General features: G+C 35.4%; 1 protein-coding gene across 4 annotated transcripts in view; it reads left to right on the top strand.

Annotated features, from left to right (window-relative positions):
• LOC124364401 overlaps window positions 1-18,264 on the top strand; it is a 175,240-nt gene that overhangs the window by 135,564 nt on the left and 21,412 nt on the right. For all 4 annotated transcript variants that reach the window (XM_046819847.1, XM_046819846.1, XM_046819848.1 and 1 more), the window contains exons 3-4: window positions 2,561-2,701; window positions 15,022-15,133. In XM_046819847.1, coding sequence (XP_046675803.1) covers window positions 2,561-2,701; window positions 15,022-15,133 — 253 coding nt within the window. The remainder of the gene's footprint in view (window positions 1-2,560; window positions 2,702-15,021; window positions 15,134-18,264) is intronic.

The following is an 18,264-nucleotide window of genomic DNA, read 5'->3' as shown; positions in this document are numbered from 1 at the left end:
GTTAAAATGTGATAATTTTCGTTGTGTGGTCAAACAAATTTATAGTTCATGCTATCAGGTATAAATGTACGAGTATTTTAATAATGTATAAATAACATTAAAATTTCATTATTTCTGTAAATAAGAATGAATAACACTAGAATAGATTAAAGCAGCAAAGATCCATTCCTTACGGAAATAAAAGTAAGTTATATTCTTGGTATGAATAGATTTGTTTTGCCTTTTCATTAATCGGTTACATTCAATTTCTCTGCAACCTAATTTTAAACTTCTTTGTTTCCAAGTACTTATAGTTAGACTGTACCACTACTTTATCTGATAATGTCCTTTAATGGGCATAAAAGTTCCACTAGAAAATTGGTTTAAGTCGTATTCTGCCCTTTCTCATAGGGCACTGGACTGTGGAAAGAATAAATCTTGTAAATTCTATTGTATTACGATTTTAGCTAACATTAGGAAAGTAATACATTTTTTAGTCAATATTTTTACTTCTTACAATAGGTTTTTACAGAAAATGTGCACACAATTAAGGATGGTTAATACAAATAAAACTTAATTATTTCTGAATAAAGATATTGTAAATAACAAAAAGCCAAATGAATCCCTAGAATTTGACGTTACATAAAAGATCTGAAGGCGTGACCTTGACTGTTGTATGTAATTAATAATATTATATTTTTATTAAAATTATTGTATTCAATTTTGAGGGTTAGAAGTAGCAGTCGCTCGCTGTACACTAAGAAGGATATCAGGAAAGAACTAAGTGGCAGCCATTAAGTGATCAATGATGCATGAACTTTGATTCTACGGAGAAATACCTTCTCCAGACGTTTCGTAATTTCCTCTTTGTTAAAGATTAGAGATGAAAATATTCCTCTTTACTGAGTGTTTTTTATTAAAGGGTTTTAAGGCAAGTTAATTGCACGAACGTCCACAAAAGCCTCGAGATCAACCTACAGCCAGTTGGGTCCGGAATCCCACATCCCCCGGAATGCCACAAATCTGTGTTAAACCAAAGTGAGCTGTCCATGGAGTCAGGATGAACATAAATCAGCCGATCAGTATTCAGCCTTCGTCCCTCACCCCACCGGCCCAAGGGCGGCCTCTCGCAAAACCATTCCAGGCACATTTTATTTGAAGAGGCTCGAACTACTCGGTCCGTACTCGGTCTTTCACATCGGGGATGGACGTTTTATTGAATCGATGAACCGTAATTTATCGCATGCGAAGAGCTTCCTTAATCACGCGAAAACAAAAAAGACGAGATATTATTCCAATTAACAATATATAAGTGGTTTAAACTGATTCACCCACAAACGACATTTATATACTTCTAAGAATAATGTTTTCTTTCTTTTTATCTGCCGAATCTGGAGATTATCAACGGGTGATTAGGTAAATTATAAAACAACTGAGTAGATAGTCATGATAACTTTATCAGACCAGAACCAGCCTTACACTCAAGTTTATTTTTAGAAAAAAACTAACAGATATCGACTCTCTCCCTAGTTGACACATACTATTGTTTGCGTCTAATACGTTTTTGGTGATAATCATTTGTGATACTCTAATGGAAGGAATGATTCCGGATTTGTAATTCATATTATTTAAATTCATGAGATATCACTTGATACGTAAACAGTTGCACTAGTATTTGTTAATCAGATATGTAGAAAAAATCACTATCTCCTATGTGCTCGCCACAATGCACCATTGTTCTGTCTCTATATCCCCTTGTTCCATTGGTGTATTGGTATTTGTAATATTCAACAATCAGATTTGAAATGGAAAATCCACATTGAAGATCATCAACTTCTTGTTTTTTTAGAAGACAAGCTATGTTTGATTTGAAATATTCCTGATCGACTAATATTTCATCCCCTTTTAAAAAAATCTGTAAATACTGATTAGTAAATTACATGGGCAACACAAATGCAATAATTTACCAACATACATTATTATCTTCTATGTTTTTTTATTCACTTTGCGGTCGAATTTAGCTATTCGTAGGAAAGCCAAAATATCTCAAGTTTTCGACGCAGTTTTCAACCGGAAATCTTTAAAGATAGTCTACCCACCTACCTATTAAACTAATGGATAAAAAGGGCAATGTTTGATAGAGGTGAATGTTTGCAGATGAAGCTGGTGGAAGTAGAGAAGGAAGAGTGGATCAACAAGAAGTCCTACAGCACAGTAGGCATCACGCTACAGTCCAAAGTGTGATAGAAGTGAATGTTTGCAGGTGAAGCTGGTGGAAGTGGAGAAGGTAGAGTGGATCAACAAGAAGTCCTACAGCACAGTAGGCATCACGCTACAGTCCAAGGTGTGATAGAAGTGAATGTTTGCAGGTGAAGCTGGTGGAAGTGGAGAAGGTAGAGTGGATCAACAAGAAGTCCTACAGCACAGTAGGCATCACGCTACAGTCCAAAGTGTGATAGAAGTGAATGTTTGCAGGTGAAGCTGGTGGAAGTGGAGAAGGTAGAGTGGATCAACAAGAAGTCCTACAGCACAGTAGGCATCACGCTACAGTCCAAGTTGTGATAGAAGTGAATGTTTGCAGGTGAAGCTGGTGGAAGTGGAGAAGGTAGAGTGGATCAACAAGAAGTCCTACAGCACAGTAGGCATCACGCTACAGTCCAGAGAGAGTCGCGTGCTGCTCAGGGCACCGGTTGGCCTGGAGGACTGGTTCGAACTGCTGGAGGTACAGTAGACAACTACCAATCATTTTAATCTGTAGGCTAGAGGTACAGTGCTTTTAAACTGTTGATTCCTGGTTGAAAATAGTATCTGTCAAATTCTTTTAGTTTCATGCTATATGTCCAGTTAATTTTGTACCGATTTGCTCCCTCAATTTGTTATCGTTTATACAATCATAACATGGGCACCAGCAAGAGGATGAAAGTATACTTGCACTTCCCTGTGTGTTAAACAATTTAATTCTAAATTTGAAAATCAGTAAAAAACAAACATTTGTAATACATAATAATCTTTAATCTTTTTTATGTTTAATGAACGTTTTTAGAGATGTGGTCTATTGCAATACAATAATATTACATTTTGTTTAGTTGAGTCCACAAACTTAATTCTACTCCTTGACTGTAAAAGTTCGTAATTGCTAGATCAATAAAAACTGCATTTTCCTTAATACTGAGTATTAAAATGTGCCACATTTTAAGGACTATAAGGACCACCATTTTCCAAAATTTACCCGAAAAAGTATATACCCAAATACCACAAAAATCTACCACATCCCCTATAAAATTGTCTGATGGGCAGGATGAATCACAAAGCATTTACTGAAAATCTAATTGTACTGTATTTATTTGTGGCATAGAGTATTCAACGTATTCAAAGATATCTTACTCTATGTTTGTGAACACTGCAAATGCAGTATTCACATTTGACGATATCTGAAATGAATTGCGACTCCTTAACTCCTACAGTCAAACGTGCTCTTCATATTGAGAAGGGATGGCGTGTAAATGCCTGTAATATTGTAAAAATAGCTCATTTTTACCCGAAAAAAGAATAAATACAGCGTTTCTAGAAACTCTCTAAATCTATTGTAAGGTCACTGAGATCACAAAAGGAAGCTTCATAAAATGAAATTTCGGCGTCAAATTCGTTTTAAAAGATTGACCTCCCAAAACGAGCAAAATTGTAAAACGTTGAAATTAACAACGAAGGTTAAAATTAAAATTTAGAAGTATAATTTAAAATTTGAAAATAAGAAATTGGAGTTAAAATTCTTCCCTCTAACCATAATTTTTAGAATAAATGGTCAAATATTATCGCCTAAAATCTACGGAAAATGCATGGTTTCCAATTATTTACTCTTAATCTACAAACCACGGCTTTCCATAGTGGCATCGGTTCTAACTTTGTTACGCCTACGGAACGTTTTTTAGACAAAAACACTAGTCATGACTCGTCATGATCTACCATAAAAGTGCACTGGATTGTCTTTAAACTCTTACTCTTAACAAGAAACAGCGTTGACAACAAATCAAGTTCCGTTTCTGAGTTATAAACTTTGCAAAATCCAATAACGAAATTACTTCACTGGCAAATTCGCAACAAACATCATTACGTTAATGTTTGGTTGATATTGGAATTATAATTCAGTCTGAGTGAGATTTAGGACGGATATCTAATAAAATGGTTTTCTTTACTTCTATGTACCTTAAAGATTACATTTCTGGTTTTGGTTCGTAAAAACTACTTTCTTTGTTCGGGCCTGGTAATTCGTAGATGGTATCGTACCTCTCGGTTCGGAGCTATAAATTATTGCTCTGAAGGCTGGTGGAGTGGACACAGGACAATGTATAGTCTCGTGTCACGAACCTCGGTCCCTGGGGTCAATTGGTCAAGGGTATACTGACGTGTGCAATCCTCTAGTTATGCAATGGAAAGTGGCGTACCTTATAATTGTTACTCTAGTGTTTTTATGGTGCCCTCAATATGTTTTAACACATTTAATTTGAATATATTGTAGTCTTAAGCTGACAATTTTTATAAGTTACTTTTGTATGATGTTGGTTCTTCTAAAAGATTCCGTTATATCCTCAAATCTCAATTTTTCAATACAAACCAAGGTTTAATTTACGAAGCTCAGATCATGATGACGACCTTGAGTCATAGAAAGAGAGTATACACAAAGATCAGTTCTAAAGGACGTCTGATAACGTCAGATAACAGTATCTGATTTGAAGTATGACCTGAGCCAAATTGGGAGTTTTCACAATGATATGGTACGTCATTGTCTTAGTTGGAAATAATGCAAAAGGTCTCTTTAGTCTCAGAGAGAAAATTTAAAAATAGAATAATGGATCGAAATCCGATCAATTTTTATAAACAGTGTTACAGAATGTCAAGTTCCTACAACCCTTACTTAATGTTATTAAATTAGTTAATGCTGAAATACTATTTTTCACTATAAAGATATTATATGCTTTTGTCGGCATGTAAAAATGTGTCTAGAAAACTTAGATAAATATTCTGTTACATTATATTTCGGTATATTGTTACAAATTTTGGTCTCTCGGTCTAATTTACTGTCTAAAATTAAAGATACGGATAAGAATACCAGCGTTGAGATAAAAATAGAAAATAATATTTTTAATAACAACGTACATAATTTTCCATTTTAAGAGGTACTCTTATGTGTTCTATAATACATTGTCATGCGTTGTCTAACAGTTCATGCTTAAAAGAAATTGTAAATACAAATAAAAATGAATTATTTCTACTTATGCATCTATAATTATAATATGTTCTGTCATTGTACTCAGAGAAAATATCCCATTTTGAATTTTGATTGAGCGTTGAGCTTCCTATCATTGCTAAAATTAATTCCTTGTACATGTTATACATTACTTAAAATAATAAATCTCTATTTCCCTTTGATGCCAAAAGCGAATTAGGGATATTGTGTTTATATACCTCGTATAATGTGGGGCGCTCAATTATGCCTGAAATATACGCCTGGATATGGGCCAGCTAGCTCACTCCACTCACACCTGCCATGTCGCAATAGATTGCTCATACGTCCATCCTGGGTATGCTTTGAGCTGAACCCATTACAGTTATGGTAATGTGGCAATGGTAATGGTAGTGTGGTGATGGATGGTAACGCTCCTGTACTACACCTACCGTAATTTCAGTCTCAGTCACTTTCTTAGGGTGACATCAGGATTGGAGCGTTGGTGGTTATCTTGGTGGTTATCCATCAGGTAGATGTCGCACATGTCTGCTTATTTCAGTCACGGGTCTTTTTTGTTAGCACGCACCTAATCACTTGGAACATTTACCGAAAGGCCAAAAAATGTTTAAAATATCTCGTGAAAGGAACTAGTTGTTGGACAGACTGACAGTAATGCCTCCAGCTACAGCTCAAGATCATCCCTCGAGGTAATAGGCCTACCGATCAGTAAAATATAAAATTCAAAAAGGCTGATCACTAACTCTTGAGAGCTAAAGATATTACAAATTCATTGTAAAAATTACTGGTAGTAAATTATCAGAAAGGTTCAACACCTCGAACTTTTCTATAGGTTTGTATTCATTTATATATATATATATATATATATATATATATATATATATATATATATATATTTGTCTCTGAGGTATTTGTTATCAAACCCTCTAGAATCTTTTTCTACTACCCTCCATCTGGAGGGATGTTTTTCTTTCATCGTTATCAGCGCCGGACACACACCGCCATTGCTGCATTCCGCTCTGATGGCCGGAGGCATTGTAGATAAGATAAGATAGGAATACCCTTATCGGACCCCCTTATCTATAATACATTGTGAATTATGTTTCCGCATAGTATAAAATCTAATAAACTCCAATAACGGTGATGATTCCATATTAAGACTTCTCAAGGTTTGGAAAAGGCTAAAACAATAGACGCTCCATCATTCTCATGTCAGCAATTCATAGAGAATATGACAAGATTATTATCTTCAGACCCTTAACTACCTTTCAGTATATAAGATTAGCTTGTGGACAAGATGATAAGAGGTCTATTAGTGTTCTGATTAGGCCTTGTCTGATTCCGAATAAACTTGCGCGTGGTGGTGGTGTCTAGTTACGTTTTAGAACACTACAATTTCATTTTGAAGACATGTACATGTTCAGAGCGAATATACCAAAATTACTTTTAGAATTTTACGTAGAATATAAATAATTAAGTTCTGCGCCTCACTATTTCAGAAATAAATCTATTATACACTCCCATGAGCATTAGGTCTACATGCGGTATTATCTCGAATTTTCCTCAACGCAATGTTGATTCAAATGTTACTAAACACGGGAGTGCAGTTCTTTCAATTGTCAATGCATTAAAATTTAACCAACATTTGTGCAATTTGAACCCAATGTACAATTTCCATATTAACTAGTATGTAATTATGACTAATAGCTTTTTAAGGAAGTCCAATTTCTTATTCAACGTTATTTTATCGGGTGTGAGCACTTCTTCAAAATGAATAATGGAGAGTGTCGATGCAGTGTAATAGTACTGGTAATAGCTGTTTTAGTAGCACTCTCTAACGAATATATAAAGTCCAACACCTTCAACCATATGATCCACGAGTTCCTTTTGCAGTTACTAACCAATTCTATTTCCTACAAGACTAATCTTGTCAGGAAGCCCAATAATTGGTTTATATCTACAAGTATAACCTACACTGGTCAATTCAAACACCGATTGTCACTTACGTAGCCAACCTAATAAATGTACAGGAGTAGCATATCACTAACCGCAAATGTCGATGATCAACAAATCTAGTTTATTGCCGAGGATTGTTGGAGTGGGTGGGACTAGGGAGTGCTAAAGGATTTTGCAAGCACAAATAAGAGAGAATACCGTGTCCTGCTTTGACTGGATGGGACTAGAACGAGTTTCGTCTTCCAAGGTTACTTAAATGAAATTATGCTCGCTATTTCGTGGTGAATGTAACAAGGGAATGTGTTAGGAGATGATCTCTAGCCCAAACTTAACGCATCCTGACTATCTTGTCACTCCAGAAGACATGATAAGGTCCTTTCAGTATTAGGCGCATTGAGAGTTCTCGTCGGCTGAATGAGGTTCATTCATTCAAAAACTTATACTGTAAATTCATAACGGATGCAGTCACTTAAAATACCTTCCAGGTCTATTATAAACGAACGTGGGTTTAAGTGTAATAATGCTGGAGTCACTATCCTCCATTGAGACAGTTTTGTAAGGAAGACATACAATGTATGCTGGTTGAGAATAGCCTGTCTTATCGCGTGAATAAAATTACAATGGAACAAAAGGCGGAGACATTACTTAAAATTACAGCAGAAAAGGGAAGTTTAGTCGGTTAAGTATTCATTATTCACGGTGGATCGCGAAGTTTTTAACCGCTATTGTCCGGGCGGCATGGCGTTATTTATTAAAGCTTTAATTCAACGATAAACGAGCAAGATATTAATTTTCCGAGATATAATTCATTCACAGTAAAAGATAAGGGAAAGGGCGTGAGCAGAGGAGGTCTTAGACAGTACATTCCCTATGTTCCAAGATCAAATCTCAAGTACATTACATAATTATTTATACGTCGGAGGTTCCTTATTGTTCTAAAACTTGATAAAAATTTTAAAAAAATCGTTACGATAAGCACTAAGTCTCCGCTTCTGTCCATAATCCAACTCAAATAATGGTCAAGTAACAAAAGTGAATGAGGCAGAGAAATGTAGCTATGGCGGGAAGGATTGATTCAATGCGAATTTTAAGTTCGGCCCAGTTTCACCTCCGCTTAGTGCAGCAACTTAAATCTGGAATCAACTTCCGTTTGAAGAAATCCAAAAAAGACGGTGACGAAGAATTTCAAGACGTACTCTGTATCGTTTTGACGTCAAAGACACTTAGACTAACAAATCAAGTGCAGTCTACATGAATAGGTATTATCATTGTCTCATAAGGTGGTCAATTGAGTGAACTGCAATGTTCTAAAAATGATCCTAAAGCACGGCGGAGCAACCGAGTTTTCTACACATTACGTAGCTATGGTGGGATAAGTTGTTGATTCAATACGATTGTTGGGATCTGCTGCATTTCACCTTCCGCTTATTGCAGCGTCTAAAATCTGAAGCTGTCATAGACTGAGCTTCTTTGATTTCGGTCACTAACCAACCATTTAAAATACTTTTTCGTATTTTTTTATTATAAAAGCCCAAATATGGTAACATTTCATATTCAAGGCTCTCTATTGGCTAGAGGAACATTAATCTTCTGAAATAGGTAGTATTTTAAATTGCCATATAAGTCAATGGCGACAGGACTGTAGTGGCTCTCCATAAATTTGTATCGATTCACCTTATTTCCTTTTTTTTATTCTATAGTGTACAATATTCAGTATAAAGGAAAAAACCGAAACAGATTTCAACGTTTCGTTGTCTTTTGTTTCATTCCCCAGTACATAGGATTTGAGACAACTGTTGTGAAATAACCTTGGGGTTTGCACCATAAGCACAATTTTAAGCCTTTAACACTTTTATACTTATATTTTTGCCGTAAAATTAAGCCGTCTATTATTTAAAATATCATTAATAGGTATTCAAACACTTTTAATTTTTTCTATGTTTTAATTGATTATTCGAAAAAAATCTAGAACTTTTTAATATATTGTCTGGATATTCAAAAAGTATACACCACAGATGAACAATTTTAAATATCAGTCGATTGGATGGTTGTCTCGTAATGTTTTAAGGAGCTGAATTATAAACTCAAGAATAATTAAAAAATTAAATTACGTTCATGAGTAATACAGAGTGATTTTATAGAGTGGACGTGTCCAGAGGACATAAAGGTTCTTCGCACGTGAGAGGAAATCCCGGGCCAGTAAACAAATCAAATGTTTATTTCGGGTCGTAAAATTTGAATAAACGCCTCTTGACCGGCGCTACTAAACCCCCGTCAATAAGCATACGTTTTGTGAGACGAGCGTCCATTGTTTGTGCGCATTAGCCATGCAAAGTGCGCCGGAGTGCGGGGTGAAAGCTCCGATAGTCGGTCCAGTGCGCGCGGCGCAGCTCGCACCGTGGCCACTCTACGCTTTCTTTCATCCCGTCAAACAAAAGGCGCATTTAGCCGTGTTGATTACGTGGTATGTAAGTACAGTAGGGTAGGGTGACTGTCGCGGCACCCCCCTCCTCACCCCTCTACCATTCCATCCCACTCCACAATCCCCGTAACATCCGCCACCAAGTCTGGGGTTGTTTCGATACCAACATCCATTAAAATGTTGAGTTTTTACCTTCCGCTTAGTGTAGCGTCTGAAATCTGACGCTGTCGCAGACTTTACATGTGGAGTGTACATCCGTCTGAAGAGACCCCAAAGAAATCGGCGACGAAGAAGCTCAAAACGAATATCTGCATCGTTTCGACATCAGAGACGACTAGACTACACAATAAAGTGTAATCTAGGCGAAGAGTTGTTCTCGTTGCCTTACAATGTGCCCAATTACCCATATAGGTTGTACACAAGGTTACATAACTGTGTATCATACTCCCCATTCATCCGGGCGGTTAGTTGGACCGGGTACAGTTGGTCAGGGTTGGGCCTTACACAGTGCAAATGTACGTTATGCTGTTTATCTGTGTGGGAAGTTGGGCTGTACACAATGTAACCTTTTTTAAATAAGTTACACGGAGATCAATCATTCATACGTTCAAGGTGTACTGAGGTCTGAGAAATTATTTCAGTTACTGCTGAGGTCCGACGCGTTCTGAGGGTTGCGTCATGTAACTTTGAGTGTTACAGTTCAAATATTTACTACCTAAGCCTCTCCTTTGACTCCGCAGAGGGCCTCACGTTTTCCATGCCTCAAATTATTGTATTTAATGAGTTATGTTGAGTATGTGACCCGCCGCGAGTGGATAGACCAGGCACAGTGCCACTGTGTGTACTCCTCAACATTTTCTATCTTGAAACGTACGAGAATTTTACGGCAGTTACAAGATTATAATTATAATGAATATGTACTAAGGGTTTACAAACTCCGAGGGTCTGTAGGGGATTTTTTGTTCTTCGAATCAAGGTAAACAAATATAAATATAAACATTGACCAGAAAAGCTTAACTCGCCGTTTGACTGAATGTTTTTTAGATTCCATTTTATATTTTAAAAGCCAGTGCAAGAGGCAAATTTTAACTTGATAAAATTATAGTGCTTGCTTAAATCAAGAAAACAAATCATATTAGAATATCACATAAAGATTCAAGATGGCAGACTGTTGAAATTTGTAAATCTCGATAACGTAAAAATGGTATTATTTTTGTGGATTTGTAAACATTCTGTCTAATAATGCAATCAAAAGCTTACGTCTGAATTATTTACAAACCATTCTTTATGCTTGAGGTGTCAACATGTGTATAATTATATTTTAAATCTGTTATTATAGTTTAAACATTTTAATAATCTTATTACATTTTATATTAATAATACTAATAGTAATATTATATCTCTGGTTTTAAGACTAGAATAACAATAACTGTGCCAAATTTATATTTTCTACTTACAGTACAGTTTCAGAAATAAAAAGTTTAAATATAAGCAATACGGACGAAAGATAAACATTTGCCTTGACCAGAAGAAGTCTTGATCCAATTTGACCGTGAAGTCTTGATTTGTTTTGACCCAAAAGATCATCTGAGAGTTCGTATATACCTTGCGTATAAGTACATATCTATAATGTATATTTATACATGTTCGAATTGTGGTAGTTTTGGGTTTCTGGTATCATGATCGGAAAATTGCCAATATCTGCCGGAAACTTCATCATGAAGCTGATTGAAATAGGCTATGAAATCTACCTATTAATACCAGCTTCTCGTCAATGCTTTTCCATTTTTTTATAGATAAATCATTTTCCATAGATCTTAACTTTATTCTTAACCCCCATTCAATCTTAGATAGTTAGATGATACAATAAAATTTGCCACACGTGACTTGAAGCTTTTCACGTGAAAAGGGAACGGAAAGTATTCCTTATTAATTTTATTCTATAAGAAAATTACATTCCATTTCTGAGTTATTCGATATGTGATGAATAGCCTACACGGGAAGTGAAGCGTGAAAACTCGCTATACTAAAGTACTAAGCAATACAGAAATTTGCGGTAGACCGTTACACATTAACTTATAACGCATTGATCAACGTTGTGTTGCCACAAGCTCTCAACTTGGAGGACCCTTGATCGGATATACTTGAGTGAACTTCGGGGTTGAATGGGCACCGAATACACATGACGGGTTACTCGACAAGAGCATCTCGTCATTCCCTCTGTTTCTGGCCTTTCAGATGCGTTTTACGCGTCAGTAAGTAAATATAGAACACTTGCACGTATTCTACCAAACGTCTGTTTTTATACCACTATTGGAGGTCAGATCCACTCCGAGAATCAAAATAAAAGAGTTTCTATTCTAAATCAAGAATCATTACGTAGATTTACATTTACATGTCAATTTGTGCAGTATCTTTCCCAAATGTTTTCATTATTCACAGTTACTCAGTTAATCTGTATTAAACAATGTAGGGGTATGCCACTTTATTAAACAAGTTCGTGTAACAGGCTTCACTGAGGTTGCATTTAATTCAAGATCGTATCCAGAAACATAATTTGGGGGGGTCCAAGACAACAGATATTTTCTCTTATTGGGTAGATAATAAGGCCTCATTTTGTTCCTTAAAATGTTCTTGGCCTGTTGTTCTTTGATCTTTCAGCAGTAGATGTCAGTAATACTGAATTATTTAAATAATGATAACCGTCTATAAAAATTCATTGAACATTTGGGGGGCGGGGTCCGGACCTCTGGGACCCCCTCGATGGCTACGTCCTTGATGTAATTTTAATTATATTACTAATTTAATTCTTTAAATGTCCTGCAGAAAGGCAGGCAGGCAGTAATGCAGGAGCTTTTCAGTCCTCCCACAGAGAAAATGTGCCAGCCTACTGCATGATAGGCTTCAATGACGCTCAGCCAAGAAAATGACAATTTTTCTCGAGATATTTTGCGCGAATACTTGTAGTTACGCTGCTTGTGTTACTATGTCACAAGTTGAAATCAATGGACGTAGCCAGCGAGGGGGTCAAGGGATCCGGACCAACCCCCCAAAATTTTCAATTTTGTTAATTACTCTTTTTACTAAACGATTATTATTGTTTAAGTAATTCAGTGTTATTGACATGTACTGCTGAAAGATCGTTCTCAACAAAGAAGCGGGTCAAGAACTTTGTAAGGAACAAAATGGGGTCTTATTCTCTGTCCACTACGAGAAAATATCAGTTGTTTGGACCCCACCCCCAATTTTTCCCTGGATACGTTCTTTTTGAAATGTGATGATTGTAATATGTTTAAAAACTATGTATACTGCTATTTTTTGGCTGTCATCATGTATCCATAACGTCAATGTAAAGAATTTCGCTAACGGTCCGGTAAATCTCAGTGAGTGACATGCACTCATTAAACTCGAATTTCCCTATATAAATGAAGCATCATGCGAAATTTCACGTCTACGTATATAGGTAAGTTCAATCTAGAGATATCGTTCGGATAGAAAAACATAGATTAATTTGTTCCAACCCTTCCAGTGATAAGCTACACTAACGATCCGGAAATTATGTAGTTTGATACAGATTTTAGGCTACTATTGTAAAATAATGCTTTTAGGTACATTTTTTATTCCCAATTATTAAATGTATTATATGTTTTATTACATTTACCAATGTATCACATGATTTCATTTAAATGTGCTTAAGTATTATAATGTTTAACAATATAGATATAATACTTGTACTTACAAAGTATAATTATTGTTTATATTTAATTTACAGTTTCTATTTTATTCCTCTATCTTTATAGACCACGTCCAGGTCCGTGTAAGTAACAGTAATATAGGATGATAAAATGGACCACGGCGAAGGTACGAGCGGATGTTATTACATGAGAATTGTTTGTTTCTAAGGCGTATCGTAAGTTATGACCATAGCACGCTACAATAATCTCCATCGCGGCTGGAATAAAAGACAATATTTTAGTAACATAAACGATCTAAATTAGTGTAAAATTGTCACTTTGTACCGGTCAGATTGTAAGTATTGCACGTACTTAGATGCGTTTACTCAATTTCAACACATTTTTTTGTTTAGTTGTAAAAATTAAAAATGGCAGGTTTTGGACTCTATTTAGGACTTTTCAATTCTAGAAGTACGATTTGAATGATTCAAGGATTCAAGGTCCTGTAAGGAAGCTTGCAGAATTATTCGGTCTTAGATGACTATGAATGTACATGGCACTATCAATAACGTAGCCAGGAAAAAATTTTGGGAGGGGGGTCTAGAGAACTGATATTTTCCCGTAGTGGGCAGAGAGGAGCGCCACATTTTGTTCCTTAATAAGTTACATATCAGTAATTCTGAATTATTTAAATGATAATAATCGTCTACTAAAAACGTAAGGACATTTGGGGAGGGGCCGGACCTCTTGGTGGACACTATATATGTCGTATATGGGGACGCGAATGTCGGCAGACTATATCTTCTACAGAATTCCTGCTCTCTTGTTGATTCACAGACGCAATTATGTCGCTGGCGCCTCCAGCCTTTATCGGATCACAGACAAGAGAATTGCATGATTGCATGATCAATGGGCTCCGCCCTACCACCGCCGTGCTTGCACGCAAGCTCGATTCTTGCCCATTCGTGTGCAAGAATCATAAACACTTTACAACACTGCTTTTACAAACTTTGTCGGTTTTAACGGTCACGTACCTTGGGAATGGGACATTTATTTTAAGGGGCGCTCTACTTCACGGTAGATTGCTGCTCTACTGTTTAGGCTACATTTAACAACATTGTTGAAATTGGCGCCTTACTCACAGTCCACTGTGACATTACTGGTTTTAACTTTGTTCACTATTGAAAATAATGTACGTAAAGGAAATGGGACTTTTTTGTTGTTTAAAACTGTAAAAGACATTTTTTTAACGAAAATTCGATTAAGAGACACTCTTTTGGGTCGGATACAACATTACGCTTTTCACTCTTTTCATGGTGCTGTTCATGGTGATTGATAAGATACGACATTTTATCAATGTGTCGTCAATGTGTTATATGTTGTAATGTGTCTAATGTGGCGTACGCTCTCACTTGAACAGGTTCTGAAGTGTTACACTTTCTGAAGCGTACAGATTCTGGTTCTTGTTACACGTTCTTCATGTATTACACTATATGATAAACCACAGGGTCTAGAGCGGCGCAGTTGTAACATGTGCTGACTTGTTACAGGTTCCAGTGTGCTACATGTTCTGAAGTGTTACACTTTCTGACGCGTACAGGGTCTGGTTCTTGTTACACGTTCTTCACATATTATACGATATGATAAACTACGCGGTCTAAAACGGTACACTTGTTATATGTGCTGACTTTTTACAGGTTCCAGTGTACTACATGTTCTGGAGTGTTACATGTTCTGGTGTGTTACAGGAATGCATGATGACCAGTAAGGAGCGGCGCCGCGCCCTTCGGAAGCTCCACAACCCTCTCTGGCACGGGGATGACGAGTCTGCCCCTTCACTTACCTGGCTCATCAGCAGAGGTATGTACGCTCACATAAACCCCTCTATTGTACATTGTCGGCAGCATAAAAATAGGCTGATTATGTATTCAAGATCTACCTAATACATAACGATCCTGGCACTCGTGTGGCCTGTTTCTCTTGCTCGGCGACTTTTGACCTCCATATCTCACGTTGGCTGATCCCGCGTCTTTCCTGATCCAGAGAAGTCTGACGTAGCGAGATTGATGTGGCAGTATTATCATTCGTGGCGAAGCTACCGTGACATCTGAGAATACCACTGCTGGGGTCAGCTTCAGTGACGGCATAATATAGGGCACTCTTTTTAACCCCCTCATTTAAAAAAAGAATTACTGAACAGATGTTTTTGTTTAACACTCATTACTAAAAATTAGTTAGTTCTATTTGCAGGATTTTGGAAATTTGAACCCGTTAGACGTTACAGAATGAACCACTACGTTTCGAAACCCGATATCTGCCGTCTTCTTCAGGTATCAAAATTAATCGTGCTCAAAAAAATTACAACCAAAAAAATACGTAGAAAAATGCCCAAATAATGTCTCAGTTTATGTAACATGTAAACTAGCGATAGGGAATGTCCGAAATCCTTGTGTTCTGTCAACTATGGTTTTTTTAATATTATATATATATATATATATATATATATATATATATATATATTTTACATATTTCCTGATGTAAAATTATAATAACGGTATGTTGGAATAACTCGATGCTACAGCGTGTTTATCGGTTAGTTGCCTCGCTTACGCTTGCACACTTAAATTAACCCACAATTCCAACCCTACGCATACTTTTCTAACCATGTATGAGGGGGGAAAAATGCACCTCCAGATTATAGATCGATTTCACTTTTGATGGAAAAAGTAACCTTGCTAATAGTTTTTTATTTAAAGTAACATTTCTCTACAATTTCAGTATGCCTTCTTAAGGAAATCTACTTACTATTCCCGATTTAATAAACATGAAAAACAGTTTAAAATATTTAATACTTTTTATTCATATAAATTGTAACAATATTTGTGATTTTTAAATTTTATTTTCAATGAAAAAAGGTCAATATAGCCTAACATATCGTAGCCTTCATCTTAACGTATACTTTTTGTGCTACTACGGTTATTTTCATGTGTTCAAAAACTTCTTTAATAACAGAACAAGTGAAGCATATCATAACGCAATTTCTTGCTATTTATTATAATAATTACACTGGAAATAATAAGATTAATGACTTCAATAATACGGAACTAAAGATTAAGAGACCAAACTAATTCGCTGGGATTAGTTTCATTACTCAGCATGCATATGGAAACTCTGGAAAGTCTAAAATAGTCTGTAGAATGGGAATTTTGAATAATTTAATTTACTTAGGATTTTACATAAGACCTTTAACTAAATAATAAGTAAAGAAAATAATCCAGTAATATGCCAATAATCGTGTTGGTATGAAAAAGTAATGATGAAAAAATGGGAAAAGATTGGAGTGATATAAGAAGTTCTTTTAAAGAAAATTACTCGAACAAAAGGAGAAACTCTAAAGAAACAACGATCAATAAGTCGATGAACAAAAGAATTCGATTCCACTTTTCAATTCCTTATCAGTAACAACACTCAGACTTGTGCAACTCCAACCCAGAATACCTTCTTTGTCGAATCTCATCAGCATCTCGCTTATTGAAAAACCTGATCTCGGTGTGGGCCATATGGAGATATTTAATTTAAGAGTACATCCAGTATTGAGGGAGGGGCGTTAAATGAGAGGAAGCCCATCAAACTTTCACTCACATCCCTTATGTACCTCTATAGGAAAACCTATGTATAACCTTCCTTGTCGTCAACTTCACTTCAAGAAAATATTGTACTATATAAATATCTTAAAAACGTTTAAATATAATTTTTCTGAAACCAAACGAAATTTTAAATATTTGAACTATTAAAATTTAAGTAAAGGGTTTGTTGGACATACGAACAAAGATGCTGTAATCGCGAAAAATATAAATGTCAAATTATGAAGCAGTAAATCGCAACGTGTAAACATTTAAAAAAAAATGTTAACTTACTCTGTTTATGGGTTTTTCTAATTTACAGACATTATTCAATTAAAATTTAGGTGAAAGGCTTGTTGGACAAATTACCAAAGATTTTGTCATTGCAAAAACATAGAACATTTCAAATTATGAAAAAGTAAATTAAAACGTATAAACATTTGTTAGAAAAAGTTGACTTATTCTGTTTGTGGATTTTTTCTAATTTACAGACGTTATTTCTATTTTGGAAAAAAATGAGGACTCTCTTGATATTGTCTCTGTGTTTCGAAATATTTCATTCAAAAATTAAATACCTAATACAACTGAAATTTGGAACAGTTAGATTTACAATTTACATCTAAAACAACGCCCGTTGGCAAAGAGCCCAGTACATATCTGTACATAGTAAAGGCCAATGTTACCATGCCGATATCATCACTTATTTGAATTGCTAATCCGACCAGCTGTGTGTGTAGAAAATGATGTCTAGCAAGAATAGATAACCCTTGTAATCCTTTCAAAAAGCGAAATAATGTTCCTTATTGATTTGAGAACCTGTCGCTTTCCAATTATGCATAATTCTACGTGTTTCATCAATTAATTAAAATGGGGTTTTGGAGTTCTTACTAGTCATTTTTGGGGTCTGTTCCTTGTGGTCAAATAAATATAAAATACATACAAAGATAATTCAAAAAAGCATATATATTTTGCGTTTGTTTGTCTCTATGTTTCTTTAATTTTAAAACCATGAAAGCTTCACATTACTAAATCATTGTCGTTTCATGCCTTTTTATATTTTTAAGATATAACTGTACGAGAGCTATTAAATATTATTTTGCAGTGGTGTTTATTTACATACTATGAACCATGTTTTGAAAAGTTAAATGCCACTGACGCAATGAATTACCTTAAAATGTAACTTATTTAACAAGATCAGATGAAAAATATTTTCTATCCATTTTTAAGATATTGCACAGATAAATGTAAATGTTGGTGTAGTTATATTTTGTTTAAAATGTATGTTTATTTCAATAGTACAAATATATGGGTTTCAAGTTTTTTTTTTTTTTTGCCGAAACAAGTAAAGATGGAAATTGAATTATTCTT

This window comes from Homalodisca vitripennis, chromosome 6 (genome assembly GCF_021130785.1).
Source record: "Homalodisca vitripennis isolate AUS2020 chromosome 6, UT_GWSS_2.1, whole genome shotgun sequence".
Taxonomy (NCBI): Eukaryota; Metazoa; Arthropoda; class Insecta; order Hemiptera; family Cicadellidae; genus Homalodisca; species Homalodisca vitripennis.
Note: the sequence above shows the minus strand (reverse complement) of the source record. Positions and strands in the feature narration are given on the sequence as shown.